Source organism: Gigantopelta aegis, chromosome 14 (assembly GCF_016097555.1).
Source record: "Gigantopelta aegis isolate Gae_Host chromosome 14, Gae_host_genome, whole genome shotgun sequence".
Lineage (NCBI taxonomy): Eukaryota > Metazoa > Mollusca > Gastropoda > Neomphalida > Peltospiridae > Gigantopelta > Gigantopelta aegis.
Genome location: NC_054712.1, coordinates 9,830,478 through 9,850,814, shown reverse-complemented (window position 1 = coordinate 9,850,814; position 20,337 = coordinate 9,830,478). Strand labels below are relative to the sequence as shown.

Sequence of the window (20,337 nt, the reverse complement as noted above, 5' to 3'; positions counted from 1 at the left end):
CGAAGACCGGCAGAGGCGGAAGAGGCGGCGGTAATAATTTGAAATTTCTCAGAAGGAGAATTAAGCCAAAAAGTCATTTGTTGCGTTATGTCCGAAATATTGCTGGTGATTGAACGCAAATTTAGACGGTTCGGCCAAAAATTTAAAGGGTGTCGGATTTTTAAAATTTAAGCCTAAACGTACCGACCTATACGAACCAGGTTAGCCTTAAGGGCTGGTGCGGTGTTCAGGCGTCACTGTCAAAGTTGGGGAGGTGATGCATCTCCCTCTGGTACCTGCTGACGATGTCCCCGTAGTGCTGCGCGAACACCCTGCGCAGCATGTCGTGGGTCTGACGGTGTGTGGAGCTTTCCCCCACGTATGCCTGCTGGTATACGCCGTCGTGCTCCATCGTCAGCATGGTACTCAGTGCACCGGTGCGGGATTCCACGCTGTTGATGTGGAAGCTGCTTCTCTCCCATTGGCGTAGACAGGATTTTATATTGATGGGGGACCAATGTCATGGAGGGTCAACCACATTGTTTTTGAGACTCAATAGTCAAGGAAGGAAACATTTTATTTACGGTTATATGGCGTCGGAAATATGGTTAAGGATCACATAGTATTGAGACAGGTAATCCGCTGCCGCCACTTCATGGGCTACTGCACCATCCAACAGACATGTTATTACATACCTTTGTTATATCAGTTGTGGAACACTGGCAGGAATGAAAAATAGCGCACCGACGGGGATCGATCGTGCATCAGACGAACACTGTATCAATAAACTAAGACTCGGCCCCATGTAAATAGCGTGACAGATAAACATAAACAATGTAGTTGGGGGAAAAAAAGATGTGTGCTTGTGGATAACATACCCCCCCCCCCCCCTTCCCCTCCCCAGGCAATGTCAATATTTGCTCCTTAGGTACGGTTTGAAGCAACTCGGAAGCTAAATGGTATGTAACGATCATTCATGTAGTTTTCTATGTTAATACAAGAACATTCTACAGTGGTCAGGATTTAAACGCTTGGTGATGCTATTAATATATAATTACATGTATGTAAATAATATAACAAAAATAATTTCCGTTTTAAGAGTGGATATTTGAAAACATAAGCCACACCTGGATAGGCCAGTAGTATAATACAGGCCACACCTGGATAGGCCAGTGATATAATACATGAGTTGACAAAAAAGAAATGTTATTTTTTAATTGAAATTACTTTATTGAAATCCAACAGTTAAAGCTCCTATATCCGGTTTCCATGTTATAATGTCGAATATTAATGCAAAATAAAAGCACAACTGCACCTTTATTACACTCGTCCGTCATTGCTATCAACGGACATCGTCAAAAACCTACTACTCAATTCGCAAGACGTAAAAGTGCAGTTATGCCTGCATTTTGATTTCGTAATCGATGTTATAATATGGTAAGCAGGATATAGCAGCTTTAACAAGGACTACAACACACAAAACATCCGGCACAATCCACACAGTTCAACAGTTAATGTGTTTAGCCCAAAAACTTCACCACAAGCTTCAAATATATCCTTGAACAACATAGGTAACTGCTGTCCAACAGTCTTCCAACGTACGCCGCCCATTAACAGAAATTTTCAAAGTTCTTAGTTATGTCAATTTTTATGTTGATTATGTTTAGTTAAAGTGTACTGATTACAAAAATGTCACTACTTCTTCTAGAGTGTTAGTTTTAGTCACAGAATCTCATTTTCATTATTTTTATGAAATATTTTACGAATTTATGATATATTTCGCTCCAAAGACATATACAGAACACTATATTGATGGATTTTTTAATGGCATTTATTAACACAAATATTACATAGATATTCTGCATTTTCAAAGATTACAAATCACAAATGAACAGTTTTTCGTACTTTTCGTCGATGACATGATGAGTCATCAGGTACTAACCCCCACAGATAGTCACCCATCATGTTGCAGTCCCATTTCACTTGATATTTTTTTCCATAGTTGATATATCTTGGTGAAATCTTTCGCCATGTTCTTAACTGATGTCACCCATATTTTCACAAGAAATTTAGGTGAGAATGGAGGAAATGAATTTCAAAGACATTCGGTATCCAAGCTTTTTCATGTCTTTATCAACTTTTCTATTAACTTTTCGTAATTCCCACTTTTGTTATTCCCAAGGAAATTTTCAACCACTTCTCTAAACGACATTCAAGCGTTTCGTTCCTTTAAGGAAAATACCACCTTCGATTTTTGCTTTTGACAGATGTGGAAACATGTTGGAAATATATTTGAAAGTGTCGCCTTCTTTGTTCAGCGCTTTCACAAACTGTTTGACAAGCCCAAGTTTGATATGCAGTGGGGGCAATTTTCACCTTCACTCTCCAAATCTTTAGCAGGTGGTCTCGGGACAGATAGTTCTTCAGAGTGTGGAACTGGAGCAATAGATGATGGAATATCTGGATATGTGATATCATGTTGATTGTTCGTTTTCTTGAATCTTGAAATGTCCACCATACAGAAGTAGCAGTCATTCACACGGTTCTGTAGTTCTCTCCATATTCGGCATATGGCAAAGGGCATTGAGGCGCGGTCACCTCGCATCCATCCCTCCAAATTCGATCGACATGTACCACAAATTACGTGTGGAACCCATGATTTGTCTTGATCCCCAATCTTCATGCCAAAGTGTAATTCATAAGCTTGTGCAAATTTCGTAAATACTTTACTTCCATGATTTACCTGCCTTGGGCCAAATTACAATCTACAAACGTAACAAAATTAATCGCCCGAATGTAAGCAGCTTCGCGATTGCGCACCTGAAAAATACTAAGTTGAATTATACACTATCTGGGGGCGGGATTTAGCTCAGTTGGTTGAGTGCTCGCTTGAGGTGCTTGCGTCGCAGGATCGAACCACCTCGGTGGTTCCATTCAGTTGATTGGGTCTTTTTCTTGTTCCAACCAGTGCACCACAAATGGACAAAGGCCGTGGTATGTGCTTTTGTCTGTGGGAAAGTGCATATAAAAGATCCCTTGCTGAATTAGGAAAAATGTAGCGGGTTTCTTCTGATGACTACGAGTCAGAATTACCAAATGTTTGAAATCCAATAGCCGATGATTAATTAATCAATGTGTTTCAGTGGTGTCGTTAAACAAAACAAACTTTATTTATACACCATCTGGTGGCAGCACTAGAACATTCTATAAAGCACTGGAACATTTTTTTAGACAGAATTGGAACATTCTAGAAATTACTGGAACATTCTAGAAAGAACTAAAACATAGCAGCCATTGGAAGATTCTTGAAAGTACCAAAACATTCTAGAAAGCATCAGCTCCTAAAAGGTACTGGAATATTCGGTGCTTGGAATTTCAAGAATATGGAATATCTTTCTAAAAGCTGACGCCAAATGTATGCCTAATCTAACAAAACTGAGTGGAAAATGCAAAAATATCAACATAATAAATCTTTTTTAAATTGTGAATTATTGTAAGACTGTGCGCCACTTTTCCCTTCGAGTGTTTGGTGGATTTTCCTTGCGTAGTGCTGCCTCCGCTAAAACATCCAAACGTTGCTGCTCCCCACAAAATACTATATCCAAATAATTCCATGTACTACCATTTTATAAATGTCTTTATTGCAAAAACTAATAAGGGTGGCCAAGACTTGAGAGACTACCGAAGAAAAATCAAAGTATATTTCATGTTTCAAAGCTATATACTAGTATGCATGTGTGGTCTTTTGGCATGATGTGAACAGAATGTCATTTCCATTATCCAAATTATAAAGGGTAAAATACATGTTGACATATAACGCCCTATTTATACCATACACATATTAGGGTAAAATACATGTTAACATATAACGCCCTATTTATACCATACACATATTAGACGTAGTAAAACATTAGCCTATGTTCACGAAGTACAGTGTTTCGGATCAATGAACCTTCGGACTACTGAACCTTCGGACATTTGTACCTTTGGACCATTCAACATTCGGACTAGAGAGCGGTCCTCGTACAAACAAACTAAGTGTTAAATTTCAAATCACACACTTTGCACATGCGACGTCACGTCACGTGCTTGGCGATTAAAACAATCGGCGCGGGTTTGTTTTTTCATGCTCTTTGAGTGGGAACATTAACACACATCGTGCACTTATTTTGAGTTTTATATCTCATTTCATTCTATAATTATTGATATTTGAAATGATATAATCCCTACTTATTTTTAACAGTATATATGATTTGATATTTCTGTAGCAAATTATTCAGTGGAATACCCATTGCGTTATTTGTGTCTTTCAGTGTATTTATACAATTGTGAGTAAATAAAGGTGTATGTATTATACTTACATGTAACATACTCGAGAACAATTAGGTGCATGCTGCAGTATAAATACCTGTCTGAAAGGATGCTATACTAGTACCCATAAAATAAGAATGTGAGAAGAACAATGTCACGGTCGGAAGGAAGGAAATGTTTTATTTAACGACGCACTCAACACATTTTATTTACGGTTATATGGCGTCAGACATATGGTTAAGGACCACACAGGTATTGAGAGAGGAAACCCGCTGCCGCCACTTCATGGGCTACTCGTTTTAGATTAGCAGCAAGGGATCTTTTATATGCTCCATCCCACAGACAGGATAGTACATACCACGGCCTTTGTTACACCAGTTATGGAGCACTGGCTGGAATGAATGTCACGGTTGGAGGCCTCGAATCATTAATGTACAATTGTATGCTGTATACAATTAAATATATATATATATTTACAATTGTTTGTACCATATGAAATATACTCTTCAAAAATGTAGGGGAACCTGAAATATTAATGCTAATATCAACTATTAGACCGAACGTTTTGACCACAGACATGCTAGTAAAAAACGTTCAGGTCTGTTTATTAACACACCGAAACACATTCCATAGTTTGCACATGCATCACGCAGTTGCCCCGTACACTGCGTGGGGTGTCGTTCTCGATTTTGACAATTTCCAGGAAGGTCCATTAATCACTGTGGAACATTATTTCTGTCAATCTTTTTCATTATGTTGATCATAGTTGTTATTGTTTTGTTTTTAGTCATTTTATTGTTTAAATTTGCGATTTAATGATAAAAAAAACTTCAACTTTCAAATTTCGTCCTTCAAGATCTTGGGTGGTCATAAAACCTACTGAACTACCGGTTGTAACGTTTGCCCAATTAATTCACTATTATCATATAACCCTTCCCCACAGCTAATATACCTTACAATTTTGGCAATTGTAAATTCTTATTAGAGTTCCCCTACTTTTTTTGAAGAGTATATAATTAACTTGTTTTTGTGTAATATCAAAGACTTCTTTGAAAATATATAGATAAATCAAAGTCAAACACACACACACCAAAAAAAATAAAAAATAAAAATAATAATAATAAATAAATAAACAATAATAAAAAAAATAAAAAAATAAAAAGAGGGGGAAAAAAAGAGGATCATTCTGGGGATCAGAAAGAAGATGAAGAATAAAGAAAGAAAGTGGAGAAAGGAAGTGAAGAAAGAAGAAGAGAGGAAGGGAAAAGATGAGTTTCTGAAGATTGCTTAATTCTGGTATCTTGTCACTGTTGTGTAAAATAATCTGCTGATAACCACAATAAAATACTGTGTCCCCTTAACATAAGTATTTTAGCAGTGTAGGTGGCTGGACTAATCCAGTGGTAAAGCACTCACTTGATGCACAGTCAGTCTGGGATCGATCCCAGTTGGTTGGCCCATTGGGCTATTTTTCACTCTAGCCATGCACCATGATTGGTATACCAAAGGCAGTGGTATGTGCTATCCTGTCTGTAGGATGGTGCATATATCCTATCCCTTGCTACTAATGGAAACATTTAGCAAGTTTTCTCACTAAAACTAGATGTCAGAATTACCAAATGTTTAACATCCAATAGCCGATGATTAATAAATCAATGTGCTTTAGTGGTGTCATTAAATAAAAGACAAGATTTAATTTTAGCAGTATAGGATAGATTTTAGGTAATTACTGACCATGTTATAGGCTACCGGTTGCTGCATTGTTTGGGAGGAATAAAAATGGCCACTTAAGAGAGTAATGGCCATTATATACAGGTTGCCACTTGATCAGGTTTGACTATGCATTCTTTATACAAAAGATAACAGAAATGCCTTAATTTTAGCACTATTTATCATACATGTATATGTCATGTACAGTAAAATAATAATAATAATAATTAAAAAACCCACCCAAATAACAAAAGTATTACAACAAAGATAATACGAGTATATAACAATATACAAATTTATTTCAAAACAATATCACAAATTGCATGTACATAGTATGATATGTATATTATATATATATTTTGTACATTTTTAGTATACATGTATGTATATATATCCACACTTGTTACGTTTCTAAATATATATTATTATGTCATGTCATGTTGTGTAGCACTAACTATATTGTGTTATATTTGTATACATAGTGATGCACTACACATATAAAAATAGAAAATAAACAAGTATCACAATTTCCATGTTAATATCGGTTCACATACATGCACAAACACACACATGTATAGTCAAATCTCATTATCATTATCTAGATCGGTGTTATCTTGGTAAATCTGAGCGACATTCAACAAAACTGCACGAGGATAAATCAGGGGTGGTTCTAGTCTCTCTATTCCATTGGATTCATTATTTTGTTTTTCATAGAGTCATACCCAAAAATGTCTTTATGGCAGAATACCCTGCCACCCCTTTCATGGAAAGCATCTGTGAGCTGTTCATAGTGTATATCTGAATGATGAAAACGTGGTTAAAGTCAATATCTTCCCAGAATGGATAGGGGGAGGGGGAGACTTCTAACTCCCAAAAACATCAAAAGACCTGAATAAAACCCAAGCTTAAATTATTATGACAATAATTTTAAAATGCACTAATGCAAAACGTCTTGTTTAATTGATATTTTATAGCGACTACCGACACCATATAATATAGCATACATACAATTACAAAAACACAGTTCATTTGAGTGTCTTACATGTTGGATCAGGGCTAGATGGTACTCAATGTAACAGATTGTGAATTTTTTTGGACAACCAAATGGTCGCCAAGTACTGTGTCCTACATACACACATTTTCCCAACTCTCATACTATAGATCTTTAATTTGATCCTTTTCGAAGTTACTCATAACCCAACATCTATCTGATAATGCCCCCTTTTTGGGTTTCAGATAGGAGTGTCAGGTTTCTTTTTTTGGTGTTTGTGCCAGTCTGAAATTGATGACTTTAATGTCATGAGTGAACTCCAAAATAATAAAATTTAAAGTCTATGGCATAAGATTTAAGAAACTGTGTATTTTAACTTTTAGGCACCATACTTAATATGAACCTTTAGTTGTCTGAAACTTCAAAATTAACAGTTTATAACACTAAGGGTACTCTAGGCCTGTTCCACAGGTACATGTACATACAAACAGAACACTCGAGCTAACAAAACAAAACAAAATGTACAATGTATATATAGGGTTTTTTGAAATATGGTAAGGTAATGTTTATTAATATTATGCTTAATGCAAAAGACATTTGACCACATTTATCTAGAAAGGAAACAAAAGACAAAGGAACATCTGTTTAATCAATAGCGTACATGGCAGGGGGGTAAGAGAGGCAACTGCCACTCTAGTGCTGGAGCAAAAGATTCGGGCAAAAATTATACAAATATTTGGACAAAATGTGCTAACCTGAGACCTTTTTACCATGTATTTCCATCATTCTACCCCCAGAATGAGTTGTAATCCATGTAAAAGTGCATAGTGATTCATTTGCAACCCTAAATAGCTGTTTGGTAGTAAATGAATGAATGAATGAATGTTTAATGACACCCCAGCACGAAAAATACATCGGCTATTGGGTGTCAAACTATGGTAAATGCAAAAACATTATTGTTTGGTAGTAATGCTAACATGAATAAATGCTGTATATGCAGATTCAGGAGAGAAAAAAATTAATTCGGGAAAAATGCCAGACTGCCCCCCCCTACAAAAATGGGAGCCTATACACTTAGAGTATGTGTTTAATGACACTTGAGCCATTTTATACTTATGGTTATGTGGTGTCTATCAGATGGTTATTGTAACACTTGTTCTTGAATGTGAGAGGAGAAACCTGAGCCTGTGCTTCTAAAACTTTAGGATCTAAACCCAAACCTCTAATGACGTCACATGCATACAGTTTGTATGGCGTTGTCATGACGTTAAAGCCTCAGACAGTTACAGTTGAGTCTAGATTCTAAAAGTTTTTAAAGCAGGCCATAGGATTTCAATATTCATGGAAAACACTTTTTCGGTTCTGTGTCTTGTGATGATGGGAACCCATCGGAAATTTGTTTTTAAAAAAATAATTATATATATATATATATTATTTTCACTGAATAGTCGTACTCGATATAATAAACATGGGAAACAAAATTTTGGTTCCATAATCTTACCTAAGGCCAAGTAAAAAAAATTGTTTGGTTCCTGTTACATGCCAAAAACAAATAGGGTAGGTAGGTAAAGAATTTTTTTTTTTCAAGATTTTTCTTTGACTTCGGCTTTCCATAAGGATATCAAATGCATTTTTATTTTTGACATGGGTGACTGGAGTAGTGTTCCGGGTCTTCTGGTAACGAGATCTTGGACTGACAGATCTCGTGGCATCTCTCAGCAGTTGTTGTTTTTAGAGTCAACGAAAATTAGGATTGATATTAATGGATTATTAAATAAAACAGGTGGAAAAAAAAAAGGGGTGGAAAAGGTTAAAAAAATGTTTAGGGTCGGCACCAAAAATCTAGGGACGGTCGGGTAACCGAAACTAAACAATTTTTTTTACTATGCCCAAGTAGGAATCTTGTCAGTGCCTTTTCCCACAAACAGGACAACACATACCACAGCTTGGCTTCAACATACCAGTTATGGGCATTGGGTGAGACGGGTAAAACTGGATCTACAGGACTGGAAAAATCACCTGAAGTGGGATGGGTCATTGGACCAGTCATCCACAGTGGACCCATCGGGTGGGTGTGTGTGTGTGTGTGTGTGTGTGTGTGTGTGTGTGTGGGTGGGGTGGGGGAGGGTGGTGGTGTGGTGGTGTTCCCAGTAATTCCCCATCCCAACCAGTGTCCATGACTGGTACATCAAAGCCAAAAAAGTTAGTTTGTTTTGTTTAACAACACCACTAGAGCACATTGATTTATTAATCACTGGCTATTGGATGTCAAACATTTAGTAATTACGACATACAGTAACGTACTCTTGTAATGAACGAGAAGGGACCATGATAGTTTGTTATAGCAGTGGTTCGTTGTACACATTTGCATAAGTTGGTTGTTAATGTATAGGGAGATAAAACGGGACTTTCAAATCAGTTCATTCTATGCTGTAATATTCATTTAAAGCATGTTCGTTATAAGTGTACTTTACTGTATAGTCTTAGAGAGGAAACCTGCTACATTTTGCCATTAATAGCAAGGGATCTTTTATATACACCATCCCGCAGACACAATAACACATACCACACTGCCTTTGATATACCAGTCGTGGTGCCATGAAAGCCAAAGGTCACGATGGTATGTGCTGCTGTGCCTATTGGAAATATGTCCTGCTGATATGACAATAAGACAGCACTGGGTGTGGGATGATATATAAAAAATGAGGACATGTAAAATATATTTTAAAGCATTAAGAAATTTTAAAAAATGGGCAGCCCCCCCACCCCCACCCTTTTTTTTTGCTGGCCACTAATTTGAGCCAAATATCATATATCAGACACAAAATTGTTTTACTTTAAAAATGTTCTGAGGTGTTGCTAAACAAAAAATGTCTTTCTTTCTTGTGCTTTTAAAAGTCTTGAGTTTGCATTTTAAAATATTACAAACAAGAACCCAGATTTATAGTACAGTAGATACTTTGAGTTTTGGAAACAACAAAAACAGGGCCCACACTGGAATGGGGGTTTTTAAGCCATTTTTCACATATTAAGAGTAGGTCCTCAAACATTATTCAAAAGTGGCAAATTTGTATTCGCCAAAAATTCTAAAAGTTTTTTTCCCCAAGTAAAACAGTTATTAAAACCCATAAAACATAAGTAAATTGGCAATATATATATATTTTTTATAGGCTTAAGGGTGTTAACTTTAAGCTATAATACAAACTTAGTTTAATAGGTTATTTTGAAATTTCCACACCCATGGACCAAATACTATGGAACTGCCCAGCTATACTTTATATAAAATTAATGGCTAATCTGGCAATGGACAGGGTGAGCCTTGAAAACAAAACTGCCTGAGTCACCACATCCAGTCCGAAGCATGATCCACTTGAGTTAAACTACACCACGAAAATTCCCGTTCGACACCTCGTGATCTCGTCGCTTCTTCGTACGAAGGTGGTGGCCCGTCCCAGTAAGGAGGAGGAGATTCGACACCTGGCGTGTCATCCGTCAGCCCGTACTGATACAGATATATCCACTGGAGGCTATTCGCATCAGAGTTTATGAACGAGTCAACCGAGAAGTCGGGAACGTTTTCATCCACCCCACTGGTATCAGGCGATTCCTCCATACCGTCAGTCATGTTTGTTCTGTCGCCAGAGAGACTGGAGAATCGATGTAGATGCTCCTCAAGCCAACAGTCCTGGGAATAATTCTCCGGTCCCACTCCTCCACACAGAATGGCGCTGTAGTCATAGTCTGGAAGACTCTTGGGCCGATACTCTATGTTAAATGCACTGTGATGGCCAAATGGATAGAATGATGAAAGCGAAGATCTAGATCTAGAAGTGAAGACCGGTGAAGGCACATCTGGTGTCTGTGGTACAGTCATGGTGGGACTACGCCATTTGCGAAATTGTGACATTAGTCTGCTCCACAAGGACAGACCATTCATCTTGATGATTTCGTCGTCCCACACACTGAGATTATCACACAACAGATCATCAGCTGAACTTTAACCGCCTGAAACAAGTATATGAAATGAGTATTAAAATATTTATTTAATTATAAAAATGGCTCCTAATTTTGCTATTTGGCACCTAAACAAACAGAAGTAGTTGCCATCTGGCTGTGGTCAAGATTAAGTGAAATCACAGGGATAATTTTCATTTTAATAATTCACAAACAGATAGCTCAAGTGGCCTCTACGACTCGTTATGAGTAAACTTGACTGTTTAAATATAGGCTACAGCTATGTAATACAAGTCGCCATACATGTATATTGTATGTATATAGATAATAGAAAAGGGCCTCGCCCCATCCTCTTATACAGATGTTTTTTTGTAAATAATTTCAGTTTGGTTTAACGTAACAAAAAACAGTAAAAGTATTTTGGAAATAACACAAAAATACTATTTTGATGTGCAATTTAGAAAACAATCGGCTCAGAAATAAATAACTTGTACTTGTAGTAAATTCCATAGGAAAAAAGGTGTTCCCTGTGGGAACGACTATAGTAATAATAGTGGTTGCTAGTCACTTCGTACCATGGTCATTTCGTACCATAGTCAGTTCGTACCTAATTTGGTTGTTTCGTACCCTGGTCATTTCGTACCTTGGTCATTTCGTACCATTGCAAAAAGTCATTTCGTACCTTGGTCATTTCGTACCATGGTCATTTCGTACCATTGCAAAAAGTCATTTCGTACCTTGGTTATTTCGTACCATAACTGAAAGTCATATCGTACCATGGTATAACAATTTATAACAATCACCCTGGTAATGTCTTTTACAAAATAACATTAAATTACAAATTTGTGGTTAATTTAAGGGATATTTTATCAGCAAAAGACTAAAAATTATTGCCACCTTGTATAAACATTAGCAATTGGCTAATTTGGCAATCAGTAAGGTAGTTAATGTTTTAATGGCTGTTATTGTTTATTTCTTAAACAAATAAGATGCAAATAAGCAAGTTTGAAAAGAAGACCTAATAAATAAATAATATTTTGTTGGTCCATTATATTGTTTTGTTGTTTTTGACTAATTATCTGGAGCCATTTCACACAAAATCGAAGTTGGCAGTGAGTAGTAAATACCATATACGGCTCTTGTCAGGTAAAATGGAAATAACAGTTGATAGGTATTATGGGTATCAATAACGATATGCTGCACAATAACGTGTTCTGGTTTTCAAACTGTCAAAATAAAGTTTTAAAACAAAACCCACTGCTTTTATGCTATAGTCAGTTCGTTTTCTATATACTGGAATTAAATGACTAGGGTACGAAATGACTTTTCACAATGGTACGAAATGACTAGGGTACGAAATGACTTGGGTACGAAATGACTTTTTGCAATGGTACGAAATGACCAAGGTACGAAATGACCAGGTAGCATGGTACGAAATGGATGGTGCGATATGACTTGGGTACGAAGTGACTATGATTCATAATAGTCGAGGACACACAAGCTAAATATGGAAGTGACAAGTATTTGGATAAGGCTTAAGTTAAAAAAAAAAGATGAGAAATTGGGTGAAGAGTAAACAAGCCTCTATGGGCGTCAGGGATTATTTTACCTCATATCGAATTCTTTATGAAGCTTTTGACGAGTTTGACATAACCAGGAAGTGATTTGTTGTAGACTATTGATTTACTGAAAACTACCGCTGTGTGGATGACAAACACATGCAAAAAGTATTTGTGCACCAATTATCAGTCTATGATCGAGGTGTGTTTGTCGTAATATTATTTGAAAAGTGTTCGACATTAACGGTGCAAACATTACCGTAATTAGAAACTATATTAAACTAATTTGATCCGGTTTAGAAGTTCTGTATCCAGCAGACTGTATTTATTATTAGTTATATTTTTATTCAATGTTACAAGCGTTTACAATACCATCACACTTTACGGCAATAACAGACTTTCCGCCGCGGCAAGTGTAAACTTGCACTGCAGGTTACTCGATTATCACACCGTATCAAAATCAAGGAGTTGAAAGACAACATTATAATGTTGTAGTGCATTTGGTAAATCCACCATTATTTTTAAATAACATAGCAGTGCCATGTCTTGTCACATTTTACCCATTTAATGCGTTTACAAAAACGAGAGACGGTAATCCCCTCCCGACCGAATCACCACGAATTTAAAACAACATACCCAGCATGTGTAAACAGAATATGTTTATCTTTTCTTTTAATTTAATCCAGAATGTTCATTAATTTAATAATGAAAACATTGTGATTGTTATTTTGTGCAGAAATAGGAAGCTAATTAATAAAACAAAAAGAAAACTAGGATTTTAATTGTAACCAAGCATGCTTTCCAGTCGATTCGTCCACTGGACAATTCGTCCACAGACGATTCGTCCACTCACCTCGGACAATTCGTCCACTCGATGACTGCAGTTTTTTTTCAAACATATTAATAGTTATTTCTTTGACATTGTAATCGTTTCTTAACATTATTTTGTGTATACTATAACCAAAAAAGTAAAATAGAGTTAGAATTCAACATTACTATCCAGTTTTTATTAACTGTTTGTATTCATTATCATGCGGATGATTCGTCCACGGACGATTCGTCCACTCGCTCGTACACAATGTGGTAAATAGGTAATGCAAGCCTCGGATTCCCAGTCTGGAGCTCCATGCGGTAAGACGTGTTTGTTTCGCGTGTGCACACTGCACGTGCTTTCGTGTGCTCGACTTGGGGGTCCGTCATTTCGTTGTTTTTGTCAGCGAAATGAAGTTTTGTACTGGGATGTATGCGGCCATTGGAACTGATCGAACGCTGGAACGCTTCTCGTTTCGACAGCCTGCACCACCAGGTTGGATTCTTTTTTAGCGAGATTCCTTGCCTCCACGTCATTTCTCCGTCTGACTGTCGACTTGGGTTTTTTCGTGAATCGCATGACGGCCATTCTGCAGAACGCCACGGTTGTTCGCGTTTAGTCTCTACATGTCCGAGCCTGTCCTAGCAGCACTGGAAGATTGACCGCCCCACTCTAAGAAGAAATAGGAAGCGGAGTCGGCCCCTACTACTCTTTTTCTAGACTTTACATTGCTTTATACCATCTCGTATCCTCTGGAGTCGGGCCCGTCCGCACCACTATACCAAACCATGACGACTGGACTATACCCTAGTCTGATACTCTCTCTCGTTCAGACGGATCCGGCTTCTCAAGATCTGTATTTCAGCACAGCACTACACCTTCAACGTCTATCGACTGTCAATCTAGGGGTTTTCTTGACAGGATGCAGCCCATCTCGTCCCTTTAAGCTGTGCACCCAAACAGCCTTAACGAGGCCACTCGCGTGGACATATCGATCAGTCTTTAAACTTTTAGATCTGCGTTCAAAAGTGGTATATGGGCAAGTTAAACTAGTTATCACCAGCAAGCCTCCGCGTCAGAAGACTTTATTACCCCCCCCCCCCCCCCCCCTCATGTTTTCCTTCAATGGTGTAAATTATATCCACTGTACCATCACTCGTCACGTTATGCCTAATAACCTCGAAATAAAATAAAAACATGTTGTCTTCAATTCCAATTTACATTAAAAAAACAATTCAACAAACCATAGTTTGACACCCAATAGCCGATGTATTTTTCGTGTTGGGGTGTCGTTAAACATTCATTCATTCATTCATTCCGTCCATACAGGTAGTTAGCGGTGCAGCTTTGAAATAAGGCGTGTTGTTTTAGACGCTACTGGGTCCAACTTCGTGAAACAAGCTTAAGCAGTAATGAGCCTGCATTGCTAATTACTTCACAATATCACAATAGAGGACACCTGTACACTTACCACGTTGAAAGGGAAGGACTAAAGATTATCTTTACTGGGCACATTGTACTAAAAACATCCTACGATATGTAGCGTGAAAGGCGTACATTATAGAAACAAACAATAACCGAAAAATAAATAGAAACGCCAAAGAATTATGTCTGCAGAGCATTGTTACAAAAACATCAACCAAGCATAATCTAATGCAATATAATTTATTTTCACCTTTGTAAATTTATGACACAGCAAAAAAAAATATGGGGTAATAATGGATGAAATAAAAACCCAGTGGACGAATCGTCCGGTACTGATTTTTTGTAGTGGACGAATTGTCTCGAGTTCCTCAGTGGACGAATTTTCAGTGGACGAATCGTCCGTGGACGAATTGTCCAGTGGACGAATCGACTGCATCCCCCAAGCATCATAAGAAAATATGGTTAGGATTTTTTTTTTTAGCATATAGTTTGAAATAAAAATGAATTAAAGTTTATTGCAAAGCATTGTTTCACTGTCGTCAATGTTCAGGCATGTTTAAAGGGTAGATTGCATTAGGTCTATCAGGGTTTTATCTAGCCCGAGTACTCTGACTGTAAGGTAGCTAGACGGACATTTGGACGGTTATTAGCCCTTACAGTCAGAGACCAAGCTGTATAATTTTTCACAATCGCTTCCCACCAAAGAGTAGTCAAAGATTTCTGCTCTAATACCACAACAATCCTATGTTTGATGCCAAATATGTTTACACCAATCATTTACGAGTTCCTTGATTAAAAAAAAAGACACATATTAATCGCTAATACACACACTACAGAAAGAAACCCGACAGTACCCACATTCAGCTAAGATTCGGCACATTCCGACGCCAGTATTCCAAAGCTCACTGACCTATATTTTGATGTAGCGTCACATGATCGCCCACTCAGGCTAGGTTTTATCATCCATGTTTCTGGATTCCAATAATCGGCATCCTTCCCCACCATTCACAAAAGGCTATGTTGGAGATAGGTGCTGTAAAATATAAAGGAGGGCGGCAGAACGTGAAAGGAGGGAAGCTAAATGCAATAGCAGGGCAGCCACCCCTCATACAAATGGAGCAGTGAGAACACTGACCGTAACGCTAGAGGGGATGGGTGGGTGTAGGTCCAAACGTTATGTAGTGTTACAGGGGGTGGGTGTATTTAATAGTGTTACCTTTTTAAATTACTAAAATCTTTTTATTTTTTTCCTTTTTTTCCTTCATAAACCCTCTGTCACAACAAGAATGTTTACGTTGATAGTTATAGCTAGACGTATACACAATAAGGATTATAAATCAAGTTGATATGCTTGTCGGTACTTTATCAAATCGCAAAACAGTACGTTAAAATTATATTACACCCATCTCATGACTTAATTGTTGAATGGGAGGAGGGTAGGGTTGTCTCCAAGCATTACATAATGTATATGATCTAGCATTACAGAGTGTTACATGGAGGGTGTTGAATTTTAACAAAAATAGCATTATAGGGCTGGCACATATCCTAAAATTTTCAATTGCCCGTCAGGCAAGTAACACAAAATTTAACTCTTCCTAAAATGTAAGCAGTATAAATCAAAATTAAACTGTACATATCAAATAATTTCACATCATACAAAGCACTTGTAAGCCCTGTATTACTAAATATGTTTATTTCTTTTAATTTGTGAATGTAAAAAAAAAAAATTGGTATCGGAATGAAGGAAAATTGGAAAGGAGTATGATTTTTTTGTTTAAGCTTTAACACTGTACTTTAGAATAATCATTGAAAATATGCTACTTTAAGTTAATGATTTCACAGTGAATAACATTAATTTCACGTTGGGTTGGGTTTTTTTGTGGGGGGGGGGGGGGTGGAGGAGGGGTGTACTAAAGAGGTTTTTTTTTTATTATTATTTTTTAATTTATTATACCCCTCTATTTTTCAGGATGTATTTTGTTTATAGAATGAAAGGACATTGCTTTTCTAGACATTTAATTTTCACAATTTTCAGGGGGAGTATACCCTCGGTTTTCCTTAGAAATTCCGGCATTTGGCACTCTCATGTGAGTCCAACACACAGATTCAGTCGGAGACTGCTTTGATCCCGTTACAAATGTTTTTGCACGCACGCTTACTCACTGTTCTTTAACATTTAGTCAATTAAATGTTAATTGCATTTAATAATCAATTTAATTGGGAAACAAATAGGAAAACTTGCAGATGGACAACCTAATTTTGTAATACAAAACACTACTACATTAGTGAAAAACCGACTGTGCTGTGGGAATTTCCTGACCTCGTTTTACGTCACACATGTGTTGCGCGAGCTTACATAGATAAAGTGAAAACTAACTTTACAAAGAGTCTATTTATCAATTTTAGTAGCGTACTGGATCGTAAGGTTCTAAACATCTTTTTCTTGATCCTTCAATGTTTTCGGCAATTTATTTCATGGACACCGACATGAAATACTATGATTTTCAAATGAAGGCCTAATTTCTTAAATGCCCTAAAAAACAAGGGGAGCTTATTCAAAGATGTGGGCCTATTTCCAGTCAAATACGGTACTCGATATAATAACCAGGAGCCTCACACACACACACACACACACACACACATTGAATGTATATAGGGGATGGATGGAGAGAGGGATATAGAGGCAGTTTGTGTTCGGAAATTTCGGTTGCCTGGCGGATGACTGAATTGTAAATTTTGCTTGACCAAGCAAATTCTTACTCGTCTGTGGCAAGTGGACGATATAATATCGAGTACTTTTGGCCAGCCCTGCATTACGTAATATTTGAACAGCCCCTTATACATGTTTCAACATTTTTGCCTTTTTCAAATTAACAATAAGATGACGTCATGTCATTGATACAAAGAAAATAAATATACATTCTCATTTCTTATAATATCATTTTATCATTATGTTCAGGATCTGTAGTAGATGCAAAAGTATAAGTCTAAAATTAGCAACTTAATGCATAGAAAAATTGCTGTGAGAACAGACATTCACGTGTATATAAATACATATACACAGGGCTTCTAGAATGTTATAAATATCCACTAGCCATGGGATCCGTGATTTTAAACATTTACTAGCCATAATTAAAAATTCACTAGCCCTACTTTAAATAAATACAATTTTACTAATAGTAATAATCAGATATGTCACCTACAGAGAGAGAGAGAGCTTAAAACCTCGTAGATTGGGGGTGGGAAGAGGGGGGTGCAGGATATTCATATTTACAAAATAAGACTTAAATGCAGCATTTGACAAGGTTTTTTTCACTTGCCATTGGGCTAGTTATGGTAGTTATTTGCTAGCCCAACACTGAATATCACTAGCCATGGGAGTGGGGTACCATAATCAAGAAGCCATGCATACATGTAGTTGCACATCATCTGTTGATCATTGTCAGTTTACTACAGAGGTATATATGTAATCATTATTACATGCATGTGTGTATTTTATTTTATAAATATGTTAAGTGCTGGACTTATTTTGCTCTTTTCCTTTATAGGAACAAGATTTCTTCCGATGGTCTTGAAGTACTGTATCATTGCTGTTAAAACATCCGTGCCTGTCCTGTACAACACTAGAGCTAGTGAATTCATTTGATCACTCAAATAATGTCTTTTTAACTGATACATACAAAAACACCAATATGTGATGATACTTGTCATTTGACCATGAACACTTTAATAAAAAAAATGATGTTTTAAAAACAGCATTGTGTGACATACATTTTCATACTTGTCCTTAAAAACAGCAATGTGTGACATACATTTTCATACTTGTCCTTCAAAACAGCAATGTGTGACATACATTTTCATACTTGTTCTTCCACCTTATTTTATGTTGCATTTCAAAATTCATTAATGATGTTCTGGATGTGAATTCACAACATGGCGTCTGGCAGAATTGATCTCGACTCGACAGAACTCTGTTTAATTGACTCTGGAATCTGTTCACTGAAGGACGTTCCGCTACGAGCTCACCTGGTGACGCTCAACCTTCACAGCAACTACATAAAGACGATCGAGAATCTCACACGTCTCCGACAACTGCAGCACCTCGACCTGTCGTCCAATCAGATATCGCGCATCGAGGGCCTCGACGGGTTGGTCTCTCTCCGAACGCTTAATCTCTCGTGCAATCTCATTGTCAGTGTGACAGGATTGTCGCTCAGGTTTGTAGCATAATATATATTTATAAAAGTAAACTAATGTATACATCTGCTAGGCATATTTTTTTTGCAATTTTTAACTTTGCATTAAAGTATTTTTCTTTAAAATGAATGAAAGCATTTTATGTTATTTCAATATTATTAATATGTAACTATTTATATAATGTTATATATATGTATTTTTAGTGTTATTGACAAATGCACTAACCCTCGGTTCTGGCTTTTGAATGTTTGGTCTGGGCAAATGGAAATATTCACCTGATTTACTACTATAAACAGGACACTAGCCCAACTTTCTGAGGCCTAGTGACTTTCTCAAACACTGCTTTTTAAAAATAAAATTTCCATCCATTTTATTTATGAGATATCCTTATAACTTTAAAGTGTTTCTTGTTGTTAGTAAATGGTTATTCACCTGAATATTTGCAACTAACACGTTTTCACACACACATAATTATGCATTCTTAAAAAATTTGTTATTTTGTTACTGTGTTATAATAAAATCATCTTGAAACTGGTATACGTTAAAAATACATTTTAAAATATTTTACCTCTGTACAGGTACATGCAGGTCTCAGGGGCTCAGTCGGTTGAGTGCTCACTTGAGGTGCTTGCATGGACCCATTCAACTCATTGGGTTTTTCTCGTTCCAACCAGTGCACCACAACTGGTCAAAGGCCGTGGTATGTGCTTTTCTATCTGTGGGGAAGTACATAAAAAACATCCCTTGCTGCATTAGAAAAAATGTAGCAGGTTTCCTTTGATGACTATGTATCAGAATTACCAAATGTTTGACATCCATTAGCCGATGATTAATTAATATATGTGCTCTAGTGGTGTCGTTAAACAAACAAAAACTTTAACCTTTTTTTTGCAGGTCTCTGGTGAAAGTAAATTTGAGCTATAACCAGATTGAAGATTTGAGAGGACTGCAGTCTCTTTCTGGACCTGAGTACAGACTATCTCATCTCGAATGCCATGGGAACAAGATCCGCTCTACGGATAACGTGGTGCAGTCTCTGCGTGGGTGCCACACTCTCAGAAAGTTGGTTCTAAAGCAGGAAGGATCAGCAAATCCAGTCTGTCGTCTCAAAGGTATTAAACACAAGTCCATATAATTGATTATGATGATAATGATAATAATTGATGATGATGATAATGATAATAATTGATGATGATCATCATGACATCCACAACGATGGTGATTTGTTGTTTTTGATGTTGATTGAGGAATAAAGAAGTAGAAGTTAAAAAAAGAAAGTAAAAAAAAGTCCATATTTGTGCAGGATTTACCTCTGTTGTTTGGAAGCTAACCTAAGGTGCTAGCTTCCTGTAGGATCAGACAACCTGGGCAGACATGTTGGATTTATTCCCGTCCCAGCC

General features: G+C 37.0%; 2 protein-coding genes across 3 annotated transcripts in view; one reads left to right on the top strand and one right to left on the bottom strand.

The window, feature by feature from the left end:
• Positions 1–7,846: 7,846 nt before the first annotated feature.
• Positions 7,847–12,653, bottom strand: LOC121388410. The gene is made up of 2 exons (XM_041519719.1): positions 12,555–12,653; positions 7,847–10,996 (listed from the first exon to the last, which is right to left on the bottom strand). Exon 2 carries the CDS (start codon positions 10,926–10,928, stop codon positions 10,332–10,334), a length of 597 nt encoding a protein of 198 aa, XP_041375653.1. The 5' UTR covers positions 10,929–10,996; positions 12,555–12,653; the 3' UTR covers positions 7,847–10,331.
• A 244-nt stretch (positions 12,654–12,897) lies between these two features.
• Positions 12,898–20,337, top strand: part of LOC121388033 (leucine-rich repeat and coiled-coil domain-containing protein 1-like) — a 378,090-nt gene continuing 370,650 nt past the window's right edge. For both annotated transcript variants that reach the window (XM_041519233.1, XM_041519232.1), the window contains exons 1-3: positions 12,898–13,007; positions 18,289–18,957; positions 19,832–20,049. In XM_041519233.1, the coding sequence (XP_041375167.1) occupies positions 18,674–18,957; positions 19,832–20,049 (502 nt within the window). In that variant the 5' untranslated portion in view covers positions 12,898–13,007; positions 18,289–18,673. The remainder of the gene's footprint in view (positions 13,008–18,288; positions 18,958–19,831; positions 20,050–20,337) is intronic.